Source organism: Phaethon aethereus, assembly GCF_964289735.1.
Source record: "Phaethon aethereus genome assembly, chromosome: 1".
NCBI lineage: Eukaryota > Metazoa > Chordata > Aves > Phaethontiformes > Phaethontidae > Phaethon > Phaethon aethereus.
The window spans coordinates 58,033,800-58,060,826 of record NC_138575.1 but is presented as its reverse complement, the minus strand read 5'-3'; the positions used below and the strand labels follow the sequence as shown (position 1 = coordinate 58,060,826).

The 27,027-nt window shown below is 47.1% G+C and overlaps 2 protein-coding genes across 2 annotated transcripts; both read left to right on the top strand.

The window, feature by feature from the left end:
• Positions 1-1,114: 1,114 nt before the first annotated feature.
• MIEF1 (mitochondrial elongation factor 1) lies at positions 1,115-5,740 on the top strand (the record flags this gene model as incomplete). Its single annotated transcript, XM_082002400.1, has 4 exons — positions 1,115-1,263; positions 1,417-1,597; positions 3,585-3,847; positions 4,934-5,740. The coding sequence occupies exons 1-4, from the start codon at positions 1,120-1,122 to the stop codon at positions 5,738-5,740; spliced, it is 1,395 nt and encodes a 464-aa protein (XP_081858526.1). The 5' UTR covers positions 1,115-1,119.
• A 15,050-nt stretch (positions 5,741-20,790) lies between these two features.
• ATF4 (activating transcription factor 4) lies at positions 20,791-22,362 on the top strand (the record flags this gene model as incomplete). The annotated part of the gene is made up of 2 exons (XM_082014200.1): positions 20,791-21,007; positions 21,515-22,362. The coding sequence occupies 2 exons, from the start codon at positions 20,791-20,793 to the stop codon at positions 22,360-22,362; spliced, it is 1,065 nt and encodes a 354-aa protein (XP_081870326.1).
• Positions 22,363-27,027: the final 4,665 nt, after the last annotated feature.

Sequence of the window (27,027 nt, the reverse complement as noted above, 5' to 3'; positions counted from 1 at the left end):
TTTCATGCTACTGTTACAGGTAGCTTTGTGGAAGTGTGTTTAATGATTTCTGAGTCATTAAGGCAGGAACATTCTTCCTGAGATTGTAACTGGGCCTTAGAAAAACCTAAGGGCAGTTTTAAACCACCCAAATCAGGCAGGCTTTGAACCTTTGAATGACTTAGAAAACAGATCTTGAGTTAGGTTGGAAGAGTTTCCTGCTGTTTTCGTGTAGGTTCACTGAAGATCTATCTACGGGTATGGTGGTGGCAAAGTCTATTTTACATGTGTAGTTGTCCAAGGAGATTCTTTAAGTTTAAATATCAAGATCAGGTTAAATTGGAATGGGAGAAAGCAAAAGTACATTATTAATGTTCATGTTACACATGACTTCTATGAGAGTCAAATCCGATGGTCTTAAGGGCAGGAATAAATGTCCAGTGAAAGCGAGGGAGCTGCTCCCTTTGTGGTGTATTGTGGTCTCTACTGTTGATTCTTGGGTGTCTTTGAAGTATCTGGGACCAGCCATTGTTCAAAAATAGTCTGGGACTGGATGCTCTGAGACGGCCTGTTAACTCTTGGGAAGATTCTAATTTGTTATGGACAAGCAGTTGACTATCCCTACGTTACCTTGTCTGTAAGCAAAATTACACGCATTAGATTGAGAAAATATATTGGCATAAAAAAGCAATGCTTTTGTTGAGAAGCACTAATTAAAAGGAAAAGACCTGAATGGCCAAAGAGTTTTACATAATATAAAGGATTTTACTGGAAAATATTGTAGAAGTGAATCTTATTTTCTTTTTTAAAAAGCATTAGATGATTGCACAATTAAACCTGCTTCAATGATTAGAAGCCCCACGTCAAATTCGGGATGTTTTTCTTCAGGTCATAAATGGAGCTGGAAGCAGAGAAATGCTGTCATTGCAGAGCTTGGTCAGTACTGTTCTGGTGCGTCTGGGAATAAGCAGCTCCTTGAGGGAAGATAATTAAAGAGGCTGCAGGGTTAGGTGGTCCCTTGCTATGGGTCCGTGCTAAGACCCCAAAAGCCATGAGTGTGGGGTGAAGGAAAAGGAAGAGAACCATTAGGGTTGCATATTTTGACCTGTTTGTTTAATGCTTCTGCTCCTTCCAGGTGACATGGCAGGCGCTGGGCAGCGCAAAGGGAAAAAAGATGACAACGGCATCGGCACAGCCATCGATTTTGTGCTGTCCAACGCGCGACTTGTGCTGGGTGTGGGTGGAGCAGCTATGCTGGGCATCGCCACGCTAGCTGTCAAACGCGTGAGTATGCAGGACAGCGGGGTGGGACCTCAGCACCAGGGCACTGGGAAGAAGGAGTGGGAAACAAAAAGGCCTGGGATGCTGGCAGTAGGCTGGGTAAAATGCAGACATTGGGCTTAATGACTCAAACTGTGCCTGATGGCGTTGCTTTAGATGTATGACCGGGCAATCAGTGCTCCCAGCAGCCCCACTCGCTTGAGCCAGTCAGGAAAGAGAAGCTGGGAAGAGCCAAACTGGCTGGGTTCCTCTTCACGGTTACTGACCCAGGACATGAAGACTAACCTCAGCCGCTCCCTGCAGACCCTTCCCACTGATCCTTCAGCCGCAGACACAGGTAAGGAGCAGGGTGATACTCCTGCATTGCAGAATCATCCAGGCCCGTAAACCCTGTATTCATTTAAGGGAACACAGGAAAGAGAATACTCTGTCTGGCTCAGGATTTTGATGTTTTTCTTTTAAGCAGGTCTACTGGTAACTTCAAGAATTAAAAGTCAGATTGGGAACTAGTGAATAATAGTCATCTATTTGCATTCTTCATTCTTCTCTTGACTTCATGGTCTTAAGCTTTATGCCCCTTCAGTCTTTTCTCTTTCAAGCTGAATACTTATCTGTGCAATCTTTCCTGATCAAAAGCCATTCCATTCCTTTCAAGTTCTTTGTTGCCTTTCTTTGGACCATTCCAGTTTCTGTCTTTTTTAAGAGGGGAATATTCAAATTGTGAATGTACTAGCAATTTATAACAGTATTACCTATATTATTTCTACCATTTTCCTAATCATTTCTGTAACGCTGTTTGCCTGTTTAGTGCTGCTTATCACTCAGTCTTCATCAGGCTAAAAAGTGACCTGCAGTTTTCTTTCTGAGTGGTATAATAAGTAATTTAGAGTTCCTCAGTGTTCATTATATGTGTTTGGTTGTTTTTTCTCACCGGTTTTACTTTCTATCCTTGGTCACTTCAGGAGATTTACACTTGGAGATTTAAAATAAAAAAACAGGATCAAGCTTTTAATTTGCTTGCAGAGAGTCTGGAAATAAAGTCAGCAATGGCTTTCTGCTGAGGAAATGTTAAATAATTAGTCAGCTGTGTTAAATGGGGTCTAGATCATTTGATTGGAGTCCCCAAAGATGAGGATTGAGGAATAAAACCATTGATGATGGCATCTTGCATTTTTGGCTTAAAAATGAATTAAAACTTAAGATGGAAAACTAAGTTTTTTCATGAATAGGCAATGAAGTCTGGTTCCCTATGGTTTTAGGGGCTATTTCCTTTTCATGCAAAACCTCAAATCTGTCCAAAAGACCCCAGTGGACAAGAGACAGCAGCTGCTGATGTTGGGTGAGATGGGTCTGTGTGCAGCTTGGTCAGCCATTCCGCATGTTGTGTGTGGCCAAATGCCTGTGGCCAAACAAATGTGCAATAGCTGATTGCCTTAATTGGGCCACTGACTTGGGGGTTTCTCCTGCACCTGTGAAGTACCACAGCCCTTCCAAAGATCTCTTAGATCTGTAGTTCTTCCTTAATTATCATTGATAACTTCTGAAACTCTTGGTCTATATTAAGAGAAGCTTAAAAGATAGATGGGAAGCGTTGACTTCCTTCTTCAGGAAACCAGTCAGAATAAAAGGGCCTTAGAAAATCTGTGCAGCTTAGACATTGTTTAATAACACAGATGGCAGCGTAAAGCATTGTGCTGATGTACTGTGCGTAAGAGTGTGTTCTCTGTTTTTTGGCCAGTGAAAGTTTGAGGGAGGTTTTCACTGGGGCTATGATTGCCTGAGCTTTGCTGGCCCCAAGGTCTTACTGTCCTGGTAAGTGTTGATCAGACTCCTAACAACTATTTCATTTCCAGGTGGCATGATCTCTGATCTCATGCCCTAGTCAGGACTGGGTTTTGCTGCTAATTTGTAAAAATCCATTATAATGTTAAAAACTTAATGAGATCATGATGGTTGTTCAAGAGTGTTTTATCCACTGGTCTGGCATCATGTTGAAGGCATCTGAACTCGTAACAGTGCTGAGTTTTTGATTAAATTGAACTGAGCTACTGCCCACGTAGCCATTAAAATTACTTCCTTGTACACAATGTTAGTCTTGTTCTGGCTAAATTCCAAATCTAGTAACTTGCTTTCATCCAGTTTGATGCTCGTAGTGGTATCCTTTGAAGTTTCTCAGCACATCCCTTTTGACTGGTACCTGTATAAAGCATGCAGAATGTCTGCTGAAAGCTTTTTGAGACCTGGGAGGCTGCACTTGTGCTGCAGATTTTCTTCTGTGGATTGCTTCACAGTGAAATACTGCAGACTATCATTCTGTCTTGCAGACTTTTTCCGACCCACAAAGCCCAAGCCATCTGCCAAGAGGAGTCAAGTGGAGCTGAAAAAATCCCGCCTTCGTCTGTCTCTGCAAGAAAAGCTCTTCGCTTATTATCGGAGGAAGGTAGCTATCCCAGCGGATGAGCAGGCCCGGGCCAAGCAAGCAGCTGTGGATATCTGTGCCGAGCTGCGCAGCTTCCTACGTGCCAAGCTGCCGGACATGCCCCTGCGTGACATGTACCTCAGCGGCAGCCTGTATGATGATCTGCAGGTAATTCCTGGGGATGTATGATAGGTCATTATTCAGAAGGCTGACTAGGCAGGGGCATTTCAGGCTTCCCTGTTGGCAGTGCTGGCTCAGCACAACATTCCTTTGTAATAAGGCTCCTGGTGTCACCTTTCCCACCATGGAGTCAGGCGTTGATTTCTGCAGTCCTGTTTTAACAAGTGTGACCAGGCTGCTCTGGCGTTGTCTGCAAAGCATTTACTTTTTGCTGTTTCTCCAGATTCTCTCAGCCCTTTTTTCCTTCCCCTCTGTCTCTCCCTTTAGCTGTGTTCTTCTTGCTGTTTCTCTGGTAGACTTCTGTTTTCTCTCTGTCCCTTCTGTCTCCTTCCAAATACACAATATTCCCTTGGAACTCCTGTGTATTCATGTAGGTCTTCCCTACTCTTTTTTTTTTTTTTTTTTAAATGCATGACAGACCTAGATTGGACAGCAGTCCCTGCTGCGTATCTCCCTGATGGCAAGATGCCCGTGGCTATAGTGAGTGATTCAGAGGCACACTTTTTGTTTGAGTCACAGCTCTGGAATGGAGTGTTGAGCATCCAGTGAAACTTAGATCTGGGGTCTTAATCACATTGGTAAAAAGGGATCTTTAATGACCTTTTTCCAAACAATGTGGCAGACTTGTTGAGAGCAGTACCTAGTAGCATGGGATAATTAAAACATGGCAACTTAAGGTTGTCTAGAAACTTAATACTCTGCCTCCTGTTTTAAATGATCATGTGGTGTTGCTGTGCCCTGGGCCAGCTGCATCTTGCATCCAAGGAGTGGACAACAGGAGGCAAAATGATTTGTCTATATGCAGTCCATGTCAGTATTTAAAGATGACTAAATAGTACATACCGTATAAGCACTAGCTTAGGTTATACCTTGGAGTTATCCCACTGATGATGGGAAATAGTCCTTCAGAATGTTTTGACAAAGGGAGGCTGTGAGTCACATGCAGAGAGGAGAGTGAGACAGCTGAATCCATATTCCAAGTTCCTTTGAACAGAAAGCTGACTAAAGGTGGTGAATAAAACTGAGTGTGGAGAGCGAAAGCTTGTTCTTACTGACTTTTCTCCCTTGTGAAAGGTAGTGACTGCTGACCACATCCAGCTCATTGTGCCTCTGATGCTGGAGCAGAACCTGTGGTCGTGCATCCCTGGGGAGGACACTATCATGAACATTCCTGGCTTCTACTTGGTGCGTCGGGAAAACCCAGAGTACTTTCCCCGTGGGAGCAGCTACTGGGACCGCTGTGTGGTGGGAGGTTACCTCTCCCCCAAAGCTGTAGCAGACGCCTTTGAGAAAGTTGTAGCTGGCTCCATCAATTGGCCAGCAATTGGGACTCTCTTGGATTATGTGATCCGTCCAGCAGCTCCCCCGGCAGATCTGACACTGGAAGTCCAGTATGATCCAGAACGGCATCTTTTTATTGACTTCCTACCATCCCTGACACTGGGTGACATCATCCTTGTGGCTAAACCCCATCGATTGGCCCAGAATGACAATTTGTGGCGACTGAGCCTGCGGCCAGCAGAAACGGCTCGCCTCCGGGCCCTGGACCAGTGTGATTCTGGCTGCCGTTGCTTGTGCCTGAAGATCTTCAAAGCGGTATGCAAGTCAAACCCAGCCCTGGGTCACCTCACTGCCAGCCAGCTCACCAATGTCATCCTGCACCTATCCCAAGAAGAGTCCGACTGGTCCCAGGACATGCTGGCTGATCGCTTCTTGCAGGCGCTGAAGGGGTTGATCCGCTATTTGGAGGCAGGTGTCCTCCCTAGTGCTTTGAACCCCAAGGTGAACTTGTTTTCAGAGCTCACCCCTGAAGAAGTGGATGAGTTGGGCTATACCCTCTACAGCTCTCTGTCAGAGCCAGAGGTCTTGCTGCAGACATAATGGGGCCTTATCTGGGGAGGTGTTGATAAGGTTTAGCCAAGGTGGACTTTGATTACTGCGAAATATGTCTCCTCCACTTCTCTCTCTCTGTCTCCTTTTGGTTGATTGTTACTTCCTGCTGTGGAGCTGATGCTCCCACTGAATTTTTGGTGCTACTGGTCCATTTCCACCATCTCTGCCTCAACAGGTACCCAGTGGCTAGGGAAAAGAGGCTAAAACTGCAGCTCTAAGATCTTCGCATAAATTCTGCTAATGTTTAAGTGTCTACCAAAAAAAATAAACCAAACTATGCTCTTCTTTCTCCTCTAGTACTCTTACTGCAACGAGTCCATTTTGGTCTGAAGAGGTGGAACTGGGCTGGTAAATCCAGTTATGATTTTAGCAAACTTGCATTGAGGTCCTTTCCTCCAGTCTGACTTTGCCTCATATTTCTTTTTCTCTGCTGTACCACATTGTCTCATTTTCCTCGCCACCTGCCAACCCCCCACCCCCCGGTCCTTTTGACTCTGTTGTGCAGGGCAGAGTGAGTGAGATGTTTTGGAAAGGGTTGGGTTTTGTATTTCTGAGTGGAGAATGATTACGCTTTCAGTATTCAGGGCTGTAGAGCTTAGAATAGGAGAACGCCTATGCCCATGACTCCTGCTCCTATGGAGCCTTCTCATCCTGTGCAAGCTGGGTTCAGGAGTAGGGGCTGAGGCTTGTCCAGTCTGCTGCAACACAACCTCCAGTATGGGCAATTCTCACAGAAGCTGTCGTAGGGGAGGAGGAAACCTTTGTGGTCTGGCTATGTGATGAGGCCGAAGGAGCAGGGCTTGCCATTCCTGCCTAGCCAGATCTGCTGGGTGTTGCTGGTGGGAATGGCGGACAGGGCAGGTCCTTAGATGTCTCTGGCCTAGAGGAAGAAAGGCTGATTATGGGGGAGGGGTGGGAGACATACATGGGAACAGGCTTTTTTTTTTTTTTTTTTTCCATCTCTTCCCCAAGAGCTTATGGCTGTTCTGGTTTATAGGAGGTGAAGCAAGACTGCATGCCTTAAAGGGCTTTGTGACAAGCACACCTAAGCCAGATTCTCACCAGCTATCAGTCTGTGAAGGTGATAGGGCTGAACTGGTATCATCAGCAAGGTTCTGTCCCATACGCTGGTATTAGGGACATATGCAGAGCTGGCATTTAGAGATTTGTTGGCTTTGCCCTCTGCTCTCAGTGTGTATTTTAGTCCCCTCCCCAGCCACCTCAGAACTGAGGTTGTCTGTCCCCTTCCTCATTCCCATGCGCTGACTTTCCAGCATTCCCGGTTTACAATTACTCTTAGAAAGCTGGTGAGGGCACACCTTCCCATTCTGTCTGTTTGGACCTGTTGGTAATGCAGTTCTGCTCACTCCTGTTTACGGCTGCTGTCAGGCCCTTCTCCCTTGGCTGCCCTCCCATCTGCTGCTGGACTGTGGTATGGGTTTCGGGGGGCAGCTGCTGTACTGTTGGTATCTCCTAAACTAGCCATGTAGACTCTGTATACTCTGCATTAAGCCTTCTGGCCTCCTGCCTTCAAAAAGGGGGAGGGAGGGTGTCCTCCCAGGGCTGGGGCTGTATCTCTCTCAAAAGACCAGTGCAGCTATCATTACAGAAACATACTTGCCTTTTCCCAGCTTTAGCACCTTTTTTCCCCTTGCTGTCCAGCCTCCCTAGCCAATGGAGAGGGGTACTGCAGCAGCAGAGTTTGGAGGGAGCAAGAATCCTTTTCTCCTTCCTTCCTCTCAGGACTTTCTGCCTCTTTGACAGAGAAGTTTCAAGGTGAGTGGAACCATGGAGGGGAGTCTTTAGCCCTTATTTTCTTTTTAAAGGCAGTGCTGGTGAGATGAGGGAGGGAGCATCTTTCTTGGACAATCCGTCCATTTTAGCCAATGTGTCAGATGGTATTCCATATACAGTGATAACACAATATTGCATTTTAAATTATTTAATCCTTAGGGCACTGGTGTTTTCTAGACTGCCAGATGTGTACTTTGAAGTTCGTGTGTGTATATAAAGTCCGTAGTCTATAAAAGGTTAACAGAAACTATGTTTGTATGATTTTGTGTTTTGTAAATTTTGCAGCAGTCAGTGTTGGTCAGCTGTTGATTGCTCTTCACTCTGGTTCCCAGATTTTTTCCCCTCTTCCTTTCCCTGCCCTCCACTGCCTTTCTGATGTCAGCCTTCCTACCCTAAAAGCAGACAGATGAGACTTGGAGCCTGTAGGCTATTGTGGGAAATTCCCCTTTTAATTACTTGAAGGTCAACAAAAATATTAAAATATCTGGGTTGTCAGGAGTTCCCCATAATTTCATTTCTTCAGTGTGATCTCACCCCTCCCTTGGTGCTGACTCCAATACCATGGTCTTTACACAGAATTGAGCAGCAACATGGTTTGGAATGTTCAAAAGTATAGATACAAAAAAGGTGAGACATAAAAAGGAGGAAGCCACTGTCCAAGCTGGCTTGAGAACAGTTGCCATATACATATCTGTATATAGAATTTTTCACAGGAATGCTTTTACTTCTTCCTGGCAACCTAATGAATTAATATTTTATGGCCATTTCTTGCTGCTATTGAGCTCAATTTGTGTATCAAATGGAGACTGAAGCTGCCTTTTTGCCTTTTCTGTAGACTTTGCTCCTCTTCACTTGGATCACTTCCATCATTTCTTTCCTTCAGTTTTGCCCTCCTCTGAGCTAGCCACAAGCCTGTTCTCGGGAGGCAAATGCTTACTTCCTACAGGCAGCCACCACAGCAGGCAATAGCTGTCCTGGCAATGGCAGTCTCAGCAAAGGCCAAAGATGTAATGGGTCACAGGGACACTGCAACTAGGAGTGTTTCAAGACCATGGTCAGGCATAAGGGCAACAGAAGCAGGGAAGAAGGAGTAGGGTAAGTATGCAGGAAACTTATACTAATGCTGTACCCAGCCTGCGTGTCAGAATGTTGCAGAGTCTTTTAAACTGGCACCTTTCAGTATTTAATGCAGTAAATGTATGGACATACAGCCTGGAGGACTGACTTACCTATCGGTGGGCTCCTTCCTAGTCAAAGCTGTAGCACAGAGCAGGAAGACCTAAAACTGAATGTGAAAAGGGCAGCTCTCGGCCACCTTCCTGGCAGAGCGGCTTGGAGACAAATTGATTGTAAGAATCCCAGAGCGGGTGTTGGGTTGGTTGCTGCCTGGGCTCCAAGAATGCCTCGGTGTGTTCTGCTATAGCGTAGTTCACACAAGCTTCCCATGAGATCGTCATCTTGTTCCCTGTAACCATGGGATGAGGACCGCTCAGCTGTGGGGTTTCACTGAGCTCCACCACTAATCCTTCAAGTCAGATGGATTTCTTTTCCCGTGTTTAAAAGCAATTATGGAAACAAGAGGCGGCTTTCTGCCTCCTGGTGAGCTGCCATCACGGCCCTCACTCTTAGCATGTGGGTACTCGCAGTGAGACGAGATGATGCCCCATCTCTCCCAGGCCTGGAGGCTGTGGATTTGCAATGGGGAAAGTCTAAGTGCATGGTCTGTGACAGAATGCGTGAAATTCTGAAATAAAATGACTTTCCACAGTAACCTGGTTGTCTCTGGTGTGTTTGTAAACAAAGGAGTGTCTCTCTGCTTTTGTCTCAGTGCATCACCTTGATGCTGACATAATTCTGCACCACACCAGTGCTTGGGGACTGACATGCCCCTTGCTGATTCACCTGCTTTCCCTTGGCAGCTCTGGGCGCTCAGCGCTCTGCAACTTGTCTTGAGAGAGCAATCAGCTCGGTACTGCAGCGTGCTGGCTCCTGGCAGCATTCGCACCAGTCACAAGATGATGTGTAATTATGGTGCTGTGCCTCCCATCCTTTCTCCAATAGCCCTCGTGCCTGGACAGGTACCTGCTTTTCATGTGGCTTCCCAGACTTCACAGGCTTCCGTGCCTCTTAATATTAAACTTTCCTGTGCAGACTCCCCCGCCCTTGCTCAGTCACACGCTGGTTTTTATGTGCCAATCCTCTCCCCCACCAAATGCACTCCTCTCTTATCCAAGAATCAGCCTTGAGGCAGTGAGGAAGCTGCTGTGCCAGGGGCTTGTGTCTGGTGTATTGAAGCTCTTCACAGTAAGACCCAGTTTTAAGTGCCTACTTGGGAAGGTGGGGTGGATGTGTTGGACGTCAAGCATGAAGTGATGCTGCTTTTGATGGATCCCAGGCTCCTTAATTCTGGGAAGACATGCTATGGTGACAACATTGTCCTGTGAGATTTGTTTTAATGAGGACTCTGCATTTAACATTTAACTATTTCAGAAGAAATGTTACGATACAAAGGGAGTCTACATCTCTAACTTTATTTTTTTTTAATACACCTTGCCTGTGTTGTTTCAGGTTTTTTCCTTTAATCTGTTCTGTGGTAGAAACAGATCAGATGAAATCAAGCACATTTCCCGTCATATGGAGTCTTATGGGAACAGCTAAAATGAGCTGCTCTGTGGAATCTGTCCCAGGTATTACCCCCTCAAGTTAATGCCCCTGGAAAGCCTAGAGCTTGCAATACATGTTTAATGTATGCAGTGGTTTGCACCTTTGCATAAAAGCTGTCCTGGCATGAATAAGGAGGAAAGATCAAAAGATATGGATTTGTGTAATGTAGAGAAGAAATAATTGAGGGGAGTCATGATAATTATTTCAAGTATGGAAAAGGTTGCTACAAAGAAGAGGAGCATAAATGGTTCTCCAGGCTGCAAAGACTCAGCATCTCTTTTGTTCTTAGCCTAAGGAACAAACAGCTTAGGAGGAAGGTGAATTTTGGAAAAAGCAAAATATTTTACGCACTTATTTATATAACCACTGTCCTGTCCTGGAAATGAATGTAGCTGAGCTTACATTTTACTTATTCATTTTTGCATCTCTTCATTTAAAAAAAAAAAAACCCAAATAAATTGCAGCCTGACTAGTCTGTAGCTAATCTCAGGCTGGGGAAGAGAAGGTGACTGTACCCCAGATTTCAGATTATCATGCTAAAGTGTTGAACAGTATGATGAATGTTTCTTTTTTTTTTTTCCCAAATACTTAAGAACCTCTGTGGTTTTTTTAAGGTTCATTTTAATATTCTAAACTCCAGAAAAGCTGCAAACAGCTGCTGCTTTTTCAATTTAGTCTCATGGAAAAAAGAGGAGCCTCGAGCAGTTTCTCTTCCAGATGTGATAAAATATGTTGGCCCACTACCCGCACTAGGTATGATTCAATGGCTCCAGCATGGCTCACTGAATCTGGGACTGGATCTTGAAAAGTTGGGCTTTACTCACAGATGCAGCAAGCAAGAAATGGGAGATGCTTCCCTCCTACCAGCAAAACCCAGTATTGACTTCCAGCCCTAGGAGAACTGCTGCAGTCTAGACACTTGGGGAACTGTTTGAGGTATCTGGATTTTACCTTCTTTAACCTTGTCAGGCTGAGTTATGATCTGAGTTTATGATCTGAGAGATTCAAGAAATATCCTCCCCTTCCCTTTTTTTTTTTAAGATTCAACACCACCTTAAAATAGGTCTTATGTAACAAGTGTGTCTCCTACACAATCAGGGATAGCACAGTGTAAAAGTTTTACTAGCATACTCTGAGGAGGACAGCATTATTCACAAGTCACAGAGCCAGAAAGGTGGTGGTGAGCAGGCTAATAATATCTTTATAGTATGTGATCCTGTGGAGTAATCTTGCAAATAGTAAGGCAAAAGAGGGTGGTCAGACCAACAGGTAAGGCAGCGAAAATCTGATACCATTCTGTACGTAGAAAGTATTCTTGTCATTTTATGAATAGCAGGAGAGTGGGAGGCAGAGTTTGGCTCACAGAACTCAAACTTTTCATGATCTTAAGCTTTCCTAAGTACTCACGCAGAAGCCAATTCTGAACAAAATCACTTTAAACACACTAAAAGTCAGATTGATTTTTATTTTGCTGCCCTGGTTCAATTTCCCTGGCTCCAGTGGCTAAGTAGGTCTTTGATCTGTCTGTTAACACTCAGTGCTAAGCTTCTCAGGGGAAATATATATATCTCAATTCATACTCTTCATGAAAAGCCTTCTCCAAACAAATAATGGGCAAAAGTTGCTTGCTCGAGTTTTTGGGTTTGTTTTGGATTTTCTTTTTTTTAGGCAACAGTTCCCTTGGTTCAGCACAAGCCCATCCCTTCCCCTGCCTGTCACTGTGGTAGAATTATCACTGTTCCACAGAGGCACAGGGGTGATATACTGTCCCATCAGACATCCCACTACAATGATCCCAGTCCTGCAAGACTGTCTTGTCTCATTCTGCTCAGCACTGCAAAGGACAGAGACCCAACAGGCAACAGACACAAGGGCATAGATGGTAAATGATGCACTGTGATGGCTCTTTACCTGTCCCATGACAGACATTACTTCAAAACTTGTAATGCCCTGGCAGGCTCCTTATTCCCTTTGAAAGGCAAGAAGCAATTGCTCCTGGAAGCAGTATGGCAGAGAGAGATTTTTGCCTTCAAATTCTTGAATTTATTTAGCATAGAGGATGGTTACAGCCTTGGACGTAATAACTACCGCCACTTACATAGATAATGTAATCTGAATTATGTTCGACTCCTGGTGGTTTATAGCAGTGGTGATATGCTGTCAGAGGGCCTGAGATATGCTGAAGCAAAGGTAGTACAAGACACAGTAATCCCACAGGCCACAGAGCCACAGCTCCCATGTTGCTTGTTAGAGAGCATGTTGGCAGGGCTCCCAGCTTCCTGGCATTCAAGTGGAGGTTGGTTTTTGCTGAGGCACGTGCATGACCAAGGCACAAACCATCTCTTTTCCAAATCATTGCCTGTGGCCGTGAGAGAGACAGTAGAAAGCATCTAGTCCAATGCCTTTTCTTGAACAATCAGATAGTGATTTAAGTTAGGAACCTTTCTCCTCTTTTTTAATTTTGTAATTTATTTCTTATGTAAGAAGAGAAAGTTAATAAAAAGAAGAGCGATCCACCTTCAGTCCATCACTTTGCACTGCAAAGGAAGATGCTTGGTGTCACCGGCAGACTGGATTCCCGAGCCTTGTGGCCTGGGACAGACTTCACCCGTTTGTGGTCAGACAGAGCCTGCCCTGCCTAGGGGAGACCTGTATTTCTGATAAGTGCTCAGCATACAAATCACTGAGACTGCATGACTAAGGTGGATGGCTCAAATGTTACCTTCCTGAGCAGTGCCTACATTTCCTCAGACCCAGAGGAGATGTCCACTGCCATCGCACTCCCAGGACAAGGACTCAACGAAGTCTCACCCTCTGAGTGCCAAAAGAGCAGGCCAGCAGCACGTCCCCAGCAGAGGCGGGTTGCCATGGCTGGTTCCTCAGGCAGACCTGGCTTTAGTCTCAAACCAGTTTTCTTAGCAGTCAAGCACAGAAACCTCCTCCTGTTAAGAGAACTGCAGACCTCCCTCACTAAGCGCCACAGTGGTAACAGTGAGAGGGGCAGTGGATTGAGAAGCCACAGCACCTACTCAGTACGATACTTTGGCCACAAAGACTTCTTTGGGGACTATTGTCCAGCTTGCCCATGGCCAGTCCCACTGTAACGCACCTGAGGAGGCTCTGCTGAGGCCACCCACAAGCCCATGAGCAAGTGCAGGGAGCAGGGCAGTCTCAGTCTTCTGAAAGAATCTTCTTTCTGACACAGTTTGCCAAACCTCCTAACGCAGAGACCTTAGGAGGGAAAACGACAGTCATTCAGGAAAAGGCTATAAACTCAATGATACCACAACTGCGTCAACATCTGCCAGGAATTTCTCTCTCCTTCTCCGTAAACAAGTATATATTAGAACAGATTGGTCTGCTGGTAAATTCCAGCCACTGAGCAGCTGCTGCCTACGAAGTGTAGAGAAATATTACTGAGTAATGTTTGCAGTGTTCTTCCCCAGGTCCCTGGGGAGATACAGTCTCAATGGTGATTTATCCCCAAATGAGTTTCAGAGCTTCATCTGAACTACCTGCTTTGTCAGTGTTCCTGCTGAAGCTGCCTGAAAGCATTGGAGACAAAAAGATCTCACACGCACACAAGTATCCCCAGGATTCTGTTTTATTTCATTAATAGGGTATACCCATTCACAGCCTCTCTTCCTGGTGTTATCAAAACACTCTGAAGTTATGTGAAGTTAAAAACAAATCCCCAGATGGAGCCGACAGAGTGTAGTCTGGTATTATCAGCCTTTCATTGTGCGTCCCCCCTCACGGAACAGAGAGGCTGAAATAACTCAAGCTCAAATAACTTTTCCACCTGCTTCAGACGAAGCTGCAAGTTTAGATGCCAGGTTCAGGAGTGCAGCATAATTGCTGTTGGACTGATACAGCAAGTCCTCATTTTGACGGGTCTAAGGGGCACTGAGACAATGAAAGACAGATCCACTGAAGTGGCGACAGGATGTTAACTCACCCACTGGTGTCTGTGGCTGTCTGAGATGCTGCAGTTTCATAATCCGTACCTTGAGGTATGTCAGGCCTCAGCTCTTGCTAACTTCACGCTGCTAGAAAAGAAGGAATGTGTATTGCCAGACTCCTCCTCATCCTATTGCACAGAAAGGGACAAGGCACCTGGCATGTGTGACTCCAGCAGATGCTGATAATGTACAGATACATACATTTTGATATGCACTGAACACACAGTCTCCAGCGGGGGTCAGATTAGCTACAGCCACGTGAAGAACAACAGTTGCCATGAGGTATGTTTCTTTCTGGTCTTCATTGCTTGGGCAACTGGAAGGCTTTTGTTTGTGTGCTAAACTGATCCCACGTGTCCTAATATACATGAGGGATTATTCTTGACCCCCAAGTCCTTTCATCGTAATAAAACAAGGCTGGACAATGAGAAAACCAAAAAAATCCCACAACGGTCTGAACGAAAGTCAGCACCCCAACCTCCCCCCCTTCACACATATTTTTTGCTAAACATCATTTTCAACCAGTTGTAGCTTTGCTTGGGAGATTCATGCTTGGGCAAGTTACAAGTTAAAACTCACCTCCCTCTTACCAGATTTGCACAATGTTTTTACTTGTGGCAGCTGGCCACCGCCTGGCTGATTCTGAGTAACTAAGCCTCCAGAGAGCCATATTTTGCGAGCAATCAGCATGGGCTTGGCATGTCCACGTTTGTTCAGTACGAAAAATGTAGGTGGACAGCCAGGATTGTTTCCATATCTGTCTAAAATAATTGAAATGTAAGTTGCAAATGTAAATTGCAGATTTAATCCTTTTTTTTATTAGTCTTATTTCGAATGTCAGTGATATTTACATAACAAGATGGAAACAGAAGACAGTGAGGGGGTGGGTAAGCAATGAATGATTTATTAGAGATTCCATTTGGTGTACTAGTCCAAGATAAATGAGGCAGAGCATATGGCTAACTTATTTTCTGTTTGTATGTAATAAAAGATGGATGCTAATACCTCCCAGCCTGATCTTTAATCACATATATTTGCTTTTCAATCTAGTTTTAAAACAGAATGCCTATAAAGCAATCCCTAAAGAACTTATGATGAGAATCTGGCAGAAAAGATCCTTCAGATATCTGTTTGTGACGCATGAGGAGAGAAGCAACCGAGCACTGCGAATTAGCCTGTGCTGTAGAGGTTGTAGGTAGTTCTCCCTCGAAATTGCTCAAAATGTCTAGTTTGCCTTATTCCTCCGTTGTGTTTCCCTTGGCACTCTTGTCTCCAGGAAAAATTCCTGCTGGTCTCTGGAAATGCTTTGCTCACTGAAGTGCGGAGTAAGGCTTGCTGTCCCTTCTGATGGAAGGTTCAAAGGACAAAAATAATACCAAGAATCCCCTTGGAGAACTTGCCCTCACAGTCACCCTTCTGCAAAGTAGGCAATGCCCCCTCCTCCCCAGCCACCCAGCAGGGCCCAAGGCCAGCCAAAAGCCCATCTGGCCCTTCTATGGGGCACCAAGGTTCAGTGGGGACCCAAAGCCACCTGCCCAGTGCCACCATGGGGGTCATGTGCCCTCCTGATGCAGTGTCTGCCAGACCTTCTCCCTGGCTGCGGCTTTCCCCGCACTCCAGGAAGGAGCAAACATCTCCATCTCCGTTACTGTCACTGGTTACCCCCCCGGCCCCAGCAATACGTGCTCCCACCACCCTTGCTTGTCCGCCCCAGAGGCCCATGGGTACTTTCCCCCCACTGACAGTCCCTGAGAGCATCCTATACAGACAGTCTAGACTGTGCGAGGAGATGTTACCATGGAAACATTTACGTCTTCTCTGTCTTTTGTGTACTTAATAACATGGCATTCAGCGTGTTTACCTCCTGTATACTTGCTGGTGGAAAAAGAAAACCTCTTTTCCTTTACATCGTTAACTTAAAAAAAAAATAATAAAGTCCATATATTGACCTTCCATCTTAATGAAGGAGGAGCGTGAATGGAAGGGTACTAGTTTTCTACCTCCTGTTTGGCCGGAGGTGGCTTTCTGCAGTGCTGCATTTATCAGGGCAGTTCATCACTTCCCAGCAAGGTCACTCTGGCCTCTATCCTGCAGTGAGCTCCGCACAAGCAGCTCCTTTCGTCTGTGGCTGGCCCCTCGCTTCTGGGTCGGGATGGATCTTACTTATCCCAGGAGCTCTCTGCCGAGGTACGGTACCCAGGGCAGGAAAATAACATCCCACGGTGCTAAAGCTGTTAATGTGTCAGCAGGAGTTCATTGACCATGCACACAAATTAATCTTCATTCAGAAGCCACCTTTTTGTGCTGTAAATTCAATTTTCTTCAGAGCTGCCAGACTTCCCTCCTCAGTCTCTGAGCCACAAATATATTCTGTAATACTGGAAAGGAATGCTTTTTAGGCACTTTTGAGTTAGGAGCGGGTAGCTAGTAGTTCTCTGCTTAGAAAATACCTGTAATTTTTTTTTTACAAAAACTCCCAAGGAATTTTTACTTGGGCTTAAAGAAGTGTCTTTTACATTGGTCAAAAACTCGAGACACAAGGGAGAAACCTCTGACATAATATGTGCAAATGCAGACAGAAGATTTATAAAGGAATTGGAGATGTAGCTCATGAAATCATGTAACAACAATAGTTCTGCCATCCTTCTGGAAACAGGGAAAAATATGATGTTGACTGAATGGCTGGCTTCTGGTTAATTGATTTCACTTTTGGGATTGGGGATTGTTAAAAAATTTCTGTCTGGAGGTTGTAACGCAGACAAATGTCCACATAAGTTTACACACAAAATGGAAACCAGGCAGCTAGGAAACAAGCAGATCTGGGTTAAGTTCCTCATTGCATATTTCATTTTTGCTTGCGTGAGTCTTGCTCACACATACCCAGAGTCCTTTCAGAGAAATCTATAATTATCGTTTCAAGATGAAGGATTGGGTGTGTATAGCATTTTTGTTTATTTGGCTACGATTACGGTTGTACAATCATCCTTTTCTTTTCACTTAAAGGAGGGGCAAGCAGGCACGGTAGGAGATGTGAGAGCTCTCCTGGAGCCAGTGAGGACACGGAGATGCTGTCCACCCATCCACCCAGCCAATCACCCACTTGGCTTCTTTAAAAGCTGCTGCATCCTCCAAATTTTGCTTTGAAGCAAGATCTGCCTGCTCCATGGTGTATTTATCAGTCATCTTAGATTGCTCGATTGCTACTGTGGTGTTTTCTGGCATGGGAGGACGTTTTTCTCTGCCTCCTCCATTTTAATGAGTCATTCCAAAATCCGTGCTTGCTTCTAGGCAAAAAAACCAAACCAAACAAAAAAAACCTGACACACGAACATGGAGGAAAAATTGCCTTTTTCATCCAGCAGCTAGAGTTCAGTTTACAGATGTGGAGTGACATACTCTGCTTTGTAGTGATGATGGTAACATCAGACTGCTAAAAGTAGAAACTGGGTCATGCCCGTCCTCACAAATTATCAGTCAAGTTGTTTAATAAGTTCCAGGCAGTTACACCTGAGCAAACTCAGTGAAGGCCATGGCTTTACACACTACCGAGGCCCGAACTGGAACATAGTGGAGCCTTTTGCAGAAGTAGCCAAGAGCAATTTGACCTGCCGGATGGTGATGTTCGAACAAGCAAGGACCCACCGCAGCTCTCGGAGCTGACGGCACGCTGCGAGGTTTGGCAAGGTGGTAAAGCAACCGTTTGAAGCTGGGTAGCCCTGGCACAGTGGGGAAGCACACAGGTACCGATCCTCCCAGCTCACCGGAGCTGGCCAATGCTTCTCTCACCCGAGTGAAATGATGAAGGGACTGAAACCAGCAGAAAACTGTTGACTCCCATGAGTTTCCTGCTGGGTTAGCTGGCTGAGCTGGCTCACTGAGGGCCAGACCAGCTGATAGATGGTATAGCCAGGAATAGGGTGGGGGAAGAGGGCTGCCTTCTTTCCTAGCAGCAAGTGGGTTTAGATCAGATAAAACATAATGTGAAACTGCACTTAAACAACTTTCCAAGGTGACGCTGCCCTTTACAGCTGCGAGGCTATGTAGGCGATCCATTAACACTCACATCAGTCTGCACAGCAAATGCAGAAGCAACTGTGTCAGTGTGAAACTGCATGGCAGGAGAGGAAGTTCTCATTCCTCAGCTGGGGAATAACCAACTTCATTTTCAGCTCTTGCATACGTTCAAGGCACTCATTAGACCCATGCTCTCGGCTGCTCAGCAGTGCAGCTCTCCAGTAAAGCTCTGTATGAGCCACTCCAGGTCGATACTGTGCCACGGCCGCCACAAGGCAGGCAGGCTCAGGTCAGAGATGCAGGTGCCCTCATGCACGCAAACACAACAGCCCGTGCCCCAAAGCAGCCATATCTGAGCTCCGCATGTGTGGGGCAGGCAGCAACAGAAGGCAACGCTGCCCTGGGCTGACACGTTATCTGAGGGAGCAGGAGGCCATGGCAACCCGCTACCTCGGCGCTTCAAGGGGAGCCATGCCAGCGCCTCGGCCTGAGCAGCGGCCGCCAGCTCTGGCCTGACCTCAACAACACTTTGTGTAGAGAACAAAAAGGGCCGTTGGAAATTAAAGGGGGGAACACATGTTGCTTCGAGAGGGACAGAACAGCGAAGGCGTACGGCTGCGCCCCGCTGCGGGCGCCATTTCCCTGCCCAGATGCCGCTTCTCGCCCCCCTCCCGCTCAGCATCTGGCCTCCTCCGGGCCCTGGCCAATGACAGATCACAGTGCACGTGCACAACTCCCCTCCAGCCAATGAGCGCCCCCCTTCCCACGTGGCGAGCTGCGTGACGCCTCCTATGCGAGCGCCTTGTCTTTGTTGGCGGTAAACTACCCCCCCCGCCCCGCTCCCCGCGGGAGGGGGCGTCCTCAGCTGCTCTGATCACGTGATGTGGCCTCGCCTGGCGGAGAGACGGACGGCGCGGATGTACATCATATAGTTCCTCCGCTGCTGCTCCGTCCTGGAGTGGTAGCTTTTGTCTGTTGCTCCCGCGATTAAACGGGAGCAGAATGGCCGGAAAGAAGGACAGAAAGATAAGCTACAGGCCGGCGGGCTCTGGTGAGAGGCAGGTGACGCTTGGCGGAAGGACACATCACAGCCGGATCTTGTTTTGGTTAAGGTGGATGCTATATAAAGAGCGTGCGCGGGCGGTGCCACCTCATTGTGTGTCTGTGGCCGCGAAAGGTACTAGTGTGTGTGCGCGCGCAGAACTTTCCCGCGCCGCGCGGACCGGAGCAGCCTCCCCTCCCCTGGCCGCCATGGCTCTTTAAGGGCGGCAGGGCCAGCGGCGGCATCGGCCAGTGCAGCAGGCGCAGCAGCAGCGGCGGCGGCCTCAGCACATCCCCGGCATCTGCAACCATGGCGTGAGTATTGTGTGTGAGGGACGGGTATTCCCTCTCCAGTGTGTTGTTAGTCGCCCTCTTCTCCCCTTTTAAGTGGCCTTTGGGGGCGGGTTTATCACCTGTATGGTAATGGATAGTATCTCTCGGAAAAAAGTACCTGGGTAATAAGATGGGGGGGAGAGGACATCTTTGTGGGGCTCGACCTCCCCGGGGCGGCGGGTGTCAGAAATGGCAGGAAATACCATTTCAGAAGAAACTACGAGAACTTTTTGTGTCTTCTGTCGTTCAAGAACACTAGATTCCCAAAAGTTGGGGATTTTTTCCATTTTGTGGGAGCAAGAGTCAGTACATTCCTAGGGAGGTTTTCTTTATTCTGCGTGGGGGAACGCTTCTGTAGCTGGGGAGAAATGGGGTATCGGAGGCATCGAGGTTCTGAGAGTGTGAGTACTGTTTCGTATATAGTCCCGAGTAGGTTAAACGGGGGCTGTTTGTAAGTTGGCAGCAGTACTGTAATCCCTTAATGCTGTAGCGTTGTCTGCCCTTGGTTATGTAGAGGGGTTTCGTAATCCTTTGGAAACAGCAGTAAAAGGTGTGTGAGACACTCGATTCGGTTTCTTGCTCAAACGCCCTATTTTGTGAGTGGGTTTATTTCGGAGAGGTCCGTTGTCCTTTTCCACCTCGTCTCTAGCACTGAGGACAAATACATCTTCGGTGTTAAGCGGGACTCGGCCCTGACAAGCCTCGGCGGCAGCCGGAGGCGCCCGGTCTTGGAGCCCCGGTGGAAACGTGGCAAGATACAAAATGGCGGCGGCTGCCGGGGTGGGGAGAGGGACGCGGCAGGATCACGAAATGGCTGCGGCTGCTGGCGTGGCCGTGAGTCATGGCAGCGGGTGGGTGGGGCCGGCGCGAGCCGTGCCCATATTTGGGCATGAGGAAGCCAGGCCGCCCTTGCTGGGGTGCTCCCACCTGGAGCCTGCGGCTGGCTCTGGCGAGCCTTTAGTAAGAAATTAAAAAGTGCAGAGGTGTCCTGTTGCAGGCAAACGGCAGTCCCGAAAATGGAGAGGTCATACAAGTCCATAAGAGTACCACCATACTTCCTGAAGTGGCATTGCTTTTAAAGAGCTACTGTGCTGATTGAACAAGTACTGATGAATTAAAGTTCTATTTGCAGGTTTTTCAAGGCACCGCACAGCAGCATTGCTGTAGTCGACAAAAAGACCCTCTACTTGTCTACATCCTTCGACATCAAAGCATTAAAAACTGATGAAGATGAGCCTCTTGAACAACGAGATGCTGTTGGGGGATTCATTATCCCCCTTCAGCCAGCCGTGTTCGGTGGCTGAGGAAAGTCTGGGACTCCTAGATGACTACCTGGAGGTGGCCGAGCCCCTCGGTTCGCATGGGTTCTCCAGCGAAAAGGCTAAGGCAGTCTCCTCCAATTGGCTTGCTGTGGACAGTTTAGGCAACACCATAGATAGCAGCCAGGGTAAGGTATTATTTATTTGCATAAAATGTTTCTGTTACAATGGCACATAACATTTATTAACACTCCAATTAAATAAAATTGGTAGGTTTTCATAAATGTGAAGGTAACCTCACACACATACCTCTGCGTGGAAAGCATATGTGCTGCACTGCTTACACAGTACGGAATTGCTGGTTACTGGATTGGCGTTTGGTGAAGTGACACTTCTGTTGCCCTTCTAATAACATACCAACTGTTATGGTACTACTCTCTGGCAGAGGTCACAGGAAACAAGCATGGCTGTATATTTCACATGGCTCTGAATTCTTCAGGTGTTGGGTGTAAGAGCGATGGAATGTGGAACAGCTGATGGCTTACATTGTACCCTGCAGGCTTCTGCAGCTAGTGGCAGATTTTTCTGATGGTTGTATTTTTTCATACCAATAAGAAGAGATAGGGAAGATGTTCTCAGTTTTTCTAGATTACTGCTGCTGGTTTACTGAAATGGTAAATTTTTTTCTTGTACAGAGGATGCCTTCTCTGGCATGGAGTGGATGGTGGAGAAGATGGATCTGAAGGAATTTGATTTTGATGCCCTGTTAGGTATGGAACATCTGGAAGCCACCGTCTCACCAGACGAGCTGATGGCCACGTTGGAAGACACGTGTGATCTATTTAACCCTGCCATCCAGGAATTTCACAACAAAGAACCTCCACTGATAACTGACCTAATCACCCATCTCCCCGAATCTCCAATTGGAGCAGATCCAATGGCCCCATTGGCTTCCCTTTGGTCTTTTCCCCTCTCCCCAGGGTCTCTGACTTCCACTCCAGACCATTCATTTAGTTTAGAACTAGGTAGTGAAGTGGATGTTCTGGAAGGAGAAAGAAAACAGGAGGGCCCCACCTTTGTGGTAGTGATCACCAAGTCTGAGAAAGAGGAGGAGAACCATTCAGATGATAGTGGAATATGCATGAGCCCAGACTCCTACCTGGGAACACCCCAACATAGTCCTACCAACTCAGTTGGATCCCCCAATGACAACCAGTTCCCTACAGATGCCAGCTGTGGCTCTGTGCGGTCCAAACCATATGATCATCCTGCAGAGAAGGTAGTATCAGCCAAGATGAAAGGAGAAAAGAAAATAGATAAGAAATTGAAAAAGATGGAGCAGAATAAGACAGCTGCCACACGTTACCGGCAGAAGAAGAGGGCAGAACAGGAGGCACTGTCTGGGGAGTGCAGGGAGTTGGAGCAGAAGAATCAGGCCCTGAAGGAGAAAGCAGATTCCCTTAGTAAGGAAATTCAGTACTTAAAAGATCTGATTGAAGAGGTCCGCAAGGCCAAGGGCAAAAGAGCTAGAGTCCCTGAGTAGGGTAGTCAGCAGGTTTTTTGTGCATGTATATAAGCTTGTTGCTTAAAGCTGTGTATTGCTGTATAATAAATTATTTTATAGTAAAGTTGCAATTTTCTGTGAGAAACTGGGTACCTGTAAAACATGCATAGCTTGTACCATGCTGTGGTGTAAATGCAAATGCCATAAGCTCTTTGGTTTACTATTCATGTCTTCAGAGAAGACAGTGAGGTAATGCCATTGTTGAGTGCTGCTTGTTCTGGCTGCAGTGGACGTGCATGAAGAGTGCTTGGAACCCTTCTCAGATAATACAGTGATGTGTGGCATCTTGCCCACATACAGTTATGTGAGTGGTACTACATCAGTAGATACACTGAAATGAGCCAGGTGATGCATCATACCGCGGTGCGCAGAGCTCATGAGCTGCGAAGGCATTGCATTTGAAGAATTAAACATGGGAGTCTACGGAAGATCTCGTGCACTCATCAGGAAAAGATTAGATGTTGGGAGGGTTTTAAGTTTTTAGGCTTGGCAGAGCTGAACAGGCTGAAGGTGCAAGCTCCAGGGTACAAAAGGGGAGGGGGGAAGGGATAGAATTGGTTGTGAGCTTAAGTTGGAAGAACTGAGGAGCTTGCTAGGAGATCAGGAGGAGCAATGGCAGTGTTGAACTGGCTGTTTTTTCATCTTGTGGGTCCCCAAACATGTCCAAAACATGAGCAGGAGGTGTGTTTCCTGGACCCATATGGGTGGGGTTGGGGTAGGGGCTGCCCTCACTGTGGCATGTTGACTGGGATGAATGGGTGGGGTTATTAATGCTCTGAAAGATGGAAGACATTTGTGTACTGCAGTGCGAAAGACTTGAAGGCTTCTTCAGACAGCCACCAAGTAGTGTCAGTCACATTCTAAGGTGTAAACATACATTTGACTCTTCTACCAACGGAACAGATGAGTTGGTGCGTAAGCCAGTTCAGCTCTAGCCCTGTGGCAACCGCGCAGCTGGTGAAGCGAAGGTGCCGGTGTGCTGGCGCAGCGCCTGTGCGCTGGGGATCCAGGTAGGGGTTGTTGACAGTGAGCTGCAGCCTTGGCTCCTGGGGCTGGCGTTGCTCCGTGGGGCTGCGGTAGGCGAGGTAACGCTCTGGTGCTGGAGCGTGGCAACAGAAAAGATGCAACGGGGGGGGGGGGAAAGTCCCACCCTGCTGTGATGGTGTCTGCTGCAGAGAACGTGAACACAAATATGGCAAGCAGGAGCCTGCGTAGCAGGGTGGTTTCTGCCAGTAGATGTTAATTAGTGACCTTCTGTTGGTGGGTAAGTTTACAGCCTTGCCACTCAATGCAAGGAAATTTTTTTGTGGTTGGTTCAAGTTCTGTGAGTTCTAGTTCTGAATGATCAGTGAAGTTCCACATCCAGTGTGGCCATACTCTGTTAATAGAAGCTTCAGGATTTGGGACATGCCATTTGTAATCATTTTGTGTGTGTAGTTTTTTTATTTAGCCACTGATGTGCAGATTTACCAGCACCTAATCCCTGCTTGGCCTGCTGGAGCTAGCTTTGGCATGTGGACAGGCACATCCTTCCCTGGGGAGTTAAGATTCCATCTCACTTGGCACCGGCATGACCCAGTAAGCTGTCCAGCTCAGGCACCTGCACGTCCCAGCCTGGCTGGCACACACACACAGTGCAAGGGCTTCGGGACTGGCCTTAGCAAGCCTTGGGCTCCAGCCGGTGCTGGTGCGGGGAGGGTAAAGGTCCCTAATGGTATTTAAAATAGAAAATTGTTTGTCCAGTCACGGCCTTGTGGGGGTCCTGGCTTCTGACACTTAAGCTCCTTATGTCCTCAAGCTAGGGCTGCAGTCTTCCAGTGCTATTCATTGCCCAGGCTGTTAGCTGATGTGTGACTGGGGCTAACAGCCCGTGCGCCCTGGGACCCGCTGTCTGAAGGCTCCTCCAGCAGGCGGGTGAAGCAGGCAGCTGCTGGCAGCAGGCAGCTTCTTGCCGGCAGAGAGAGCTGAGCCAGCCAGGCCCTCGGTGGTGATTTGACCTGTCTGCACTTACAACTGGTGCCTGGGTGACATGGATACTATTTCAATTACAGTGAAAAGACTCCCTGTCAGGAGTTAGGGCTCGTGCCACGTTGGAAGTGATATAGGTAACTAAGACTTTGGTATCACAAGACAGCAGGTTCCCTGTTTGAGTAGTCGCAGTCTGGACTCCTTCGCCTTCATGGAAGCATCTGCTCCGTCTCTCCCACTTCCTGGGCAAGTGCTCCGACCACTATGTACGGTACAAATGGGAAGCATTGTAGACTGGCAAGCACATCACGGTCCTGCATTAAGTGGTGCTTTATTCTCCAGAGCTTTCTGGTCACTGCGTGCAGGGGTGACGCACTGTTCTGTTTTGGAAGGTAAACCAACCTAATAGGTTCCTTTCACATCAGCTGGACCTGCAAGGCTAGGGACAGGGATAATTAGAGGCAGGAAAGTCCAATGAACAGGACAGTCTTGCACTTGATGGGTCAAATCTGCATCTGAGGTGACTCTTAATGTGCTTGGTCTCAGCTGAGCCACAGAAAGACATGGTAACCTGTATGAGTGTACGAGCAAGTGTCTTCTCTGTGCAGGGCAAACCCCTCCTCTCCTCCCCAGACTGATCCTCCTTTCCAAACACCTCCACTTCCCTCAGAGCTATGCAACTTCAGCTAAAACCGGGCAGCAGCCCAGGCTGCGAGGGCAGTGGGTGTATTTTGCAGCCCTTACTCAGCTCACCCAAAGCCTGGAAAGATGACAATACATTTATCGCCCACTCCTGAGTAAAATAATTTTTTTCTTTGAGCCCATGCTCTGCAGGCAGTCGAGGCTGCGTCTGTGCTGGCCAGTAAATACATGATTCTGGTTTCTACAGCCCTCTAGAGAGCATGTAGCTCCAATTTACCAAATTACACTCACTCCAGGGAAGGAAGATCAGAGCTGGAACAGGACACAGGAATGCATGATGCACCCGTGCTGCTTTGCTCTCTGTCCTGTGTCCATGTGTGTGTTTTATAGGGACTCCTTGCAGGAGAACCAGAAACGTGCCCTTAAGAGCGGCTGCTGTCCTTACTGTTTGCTGAGGCTCTGAGCTTGCAGCTTCTCAGAGGCAGCCAATATGGCAACCTTATACAACGCCAGCTGAAATGACGCCGTGTTTCCATACTTAGTAACTTAGCTAAGATTTTACACTGGCTAGAGATTAGGGCTGACTCTTCCTCTGTGTTTTGCATTTAGCCTTTTCCTCCAGGCTTGTGTTAGGCACAGCCAGCATCACGCCACTTGGCTCTGCAGCCCGGCAGCTTGTCCAGCCTGCCGCAGGAACACTGGGGACACCGTCACATTACAAACCCCTGCCCATGGGAGAAAGAATCTGATGGCTTCCTGCCTGGTGACTGATTTTACATTTTGCGAACCGCGGGAGCTGTCTTCTTTTTCTCACAGTCTCTCAGAACAAATGTGCTTCAATCAAATCCATGTGGCTCACATACAGCATGATACCATGTCCAGAAATAGATTGTAGTGCATGAAATGCAGGCTTTACCTACCCCCGGGGCAGCCCAGTTCTTCTACATACTTGGAAATGGCAGAATTCCCCCAATCTTCATTATATAAAAGCTATTTGAATCTGAGGTTGGCGTGGCTGATGGGATTTCTGTCTTGGTTAATTTTCCTCTGAATTAAGGGCAGTGAAGAGGACTTAACACACACAGTGTGCATGACCCTCAGGCTGCTGATCCCTTAGCTGACTTTGTACTATGTATGTGGTAAACCGGAGTCCAATATTCCCATACACAACCAAACAACCCCCGGCGGTTCACTGCTCGCAAAGCTGCTCTGACAACATACAGCCTCGCCTCATGAGCTTGTTTCTGCTGTCATCACGATATTTATAACTACCTTCCTCTTTGCCCTGCCTTTAGAGAGACCCAGGTGGTTGCACTTTTTGCAAACAAAAAGAGGAAACCACCACTGCTGACAACTTCTTCGCAAGCCTGTGTGGAGAACCAGATGCACCTTTGCAGGGCACTTACTTACTTACAAAAATAAATCCCCAGCTGCAGCTTTGGAGAATGAAGAAAGAATGACGATAAAATCTTCCAAATAGCTTTTGCCCTGGCAGAAAGCCCAGAAAATAGCTGCAAGGACAGGCTGTCCTTCGGGAGATGAATGCTCTCTCAGCGCTGCTGAGCTGGACTGGTAGAGAGAAAATGTGGGTTATTCTGAGCGAAACAATTTCACACAGTAGTAGTCTGCTCACAGCCCCCTCTCTCCCCTGGCCCCAAAGCCGTGTGGTCTCGAGAGAGGAGTCATGTGCCTCTCGCAAAAAATACACTCTTTGTTTCGCCTGCATTTCCCACAGCCCCATTAAGTATTGCCTCACCTTTTTTTTTAGGTATGGTTCAGCTTCTGTTCTTGGCATATCCATATACTTTCTCTGTTTTGAGATGTCCCTTGCTTTGTCAGCCCTCACTGCTGTGTAGCCACCCTTCTTGTCCACTTACTAGACCTGTTTCTAATTCAGAAAGCCTTTTTGGGGGGGTGGGAAATCTATACATTTTTCATCACAATAACACCAGTTTTCTTTATCTTTTCATAGGCTTAGTCCTTCAGAAACAACAGGATCTATATTGTCCTTCCTATATGCATAATTTCCATCTT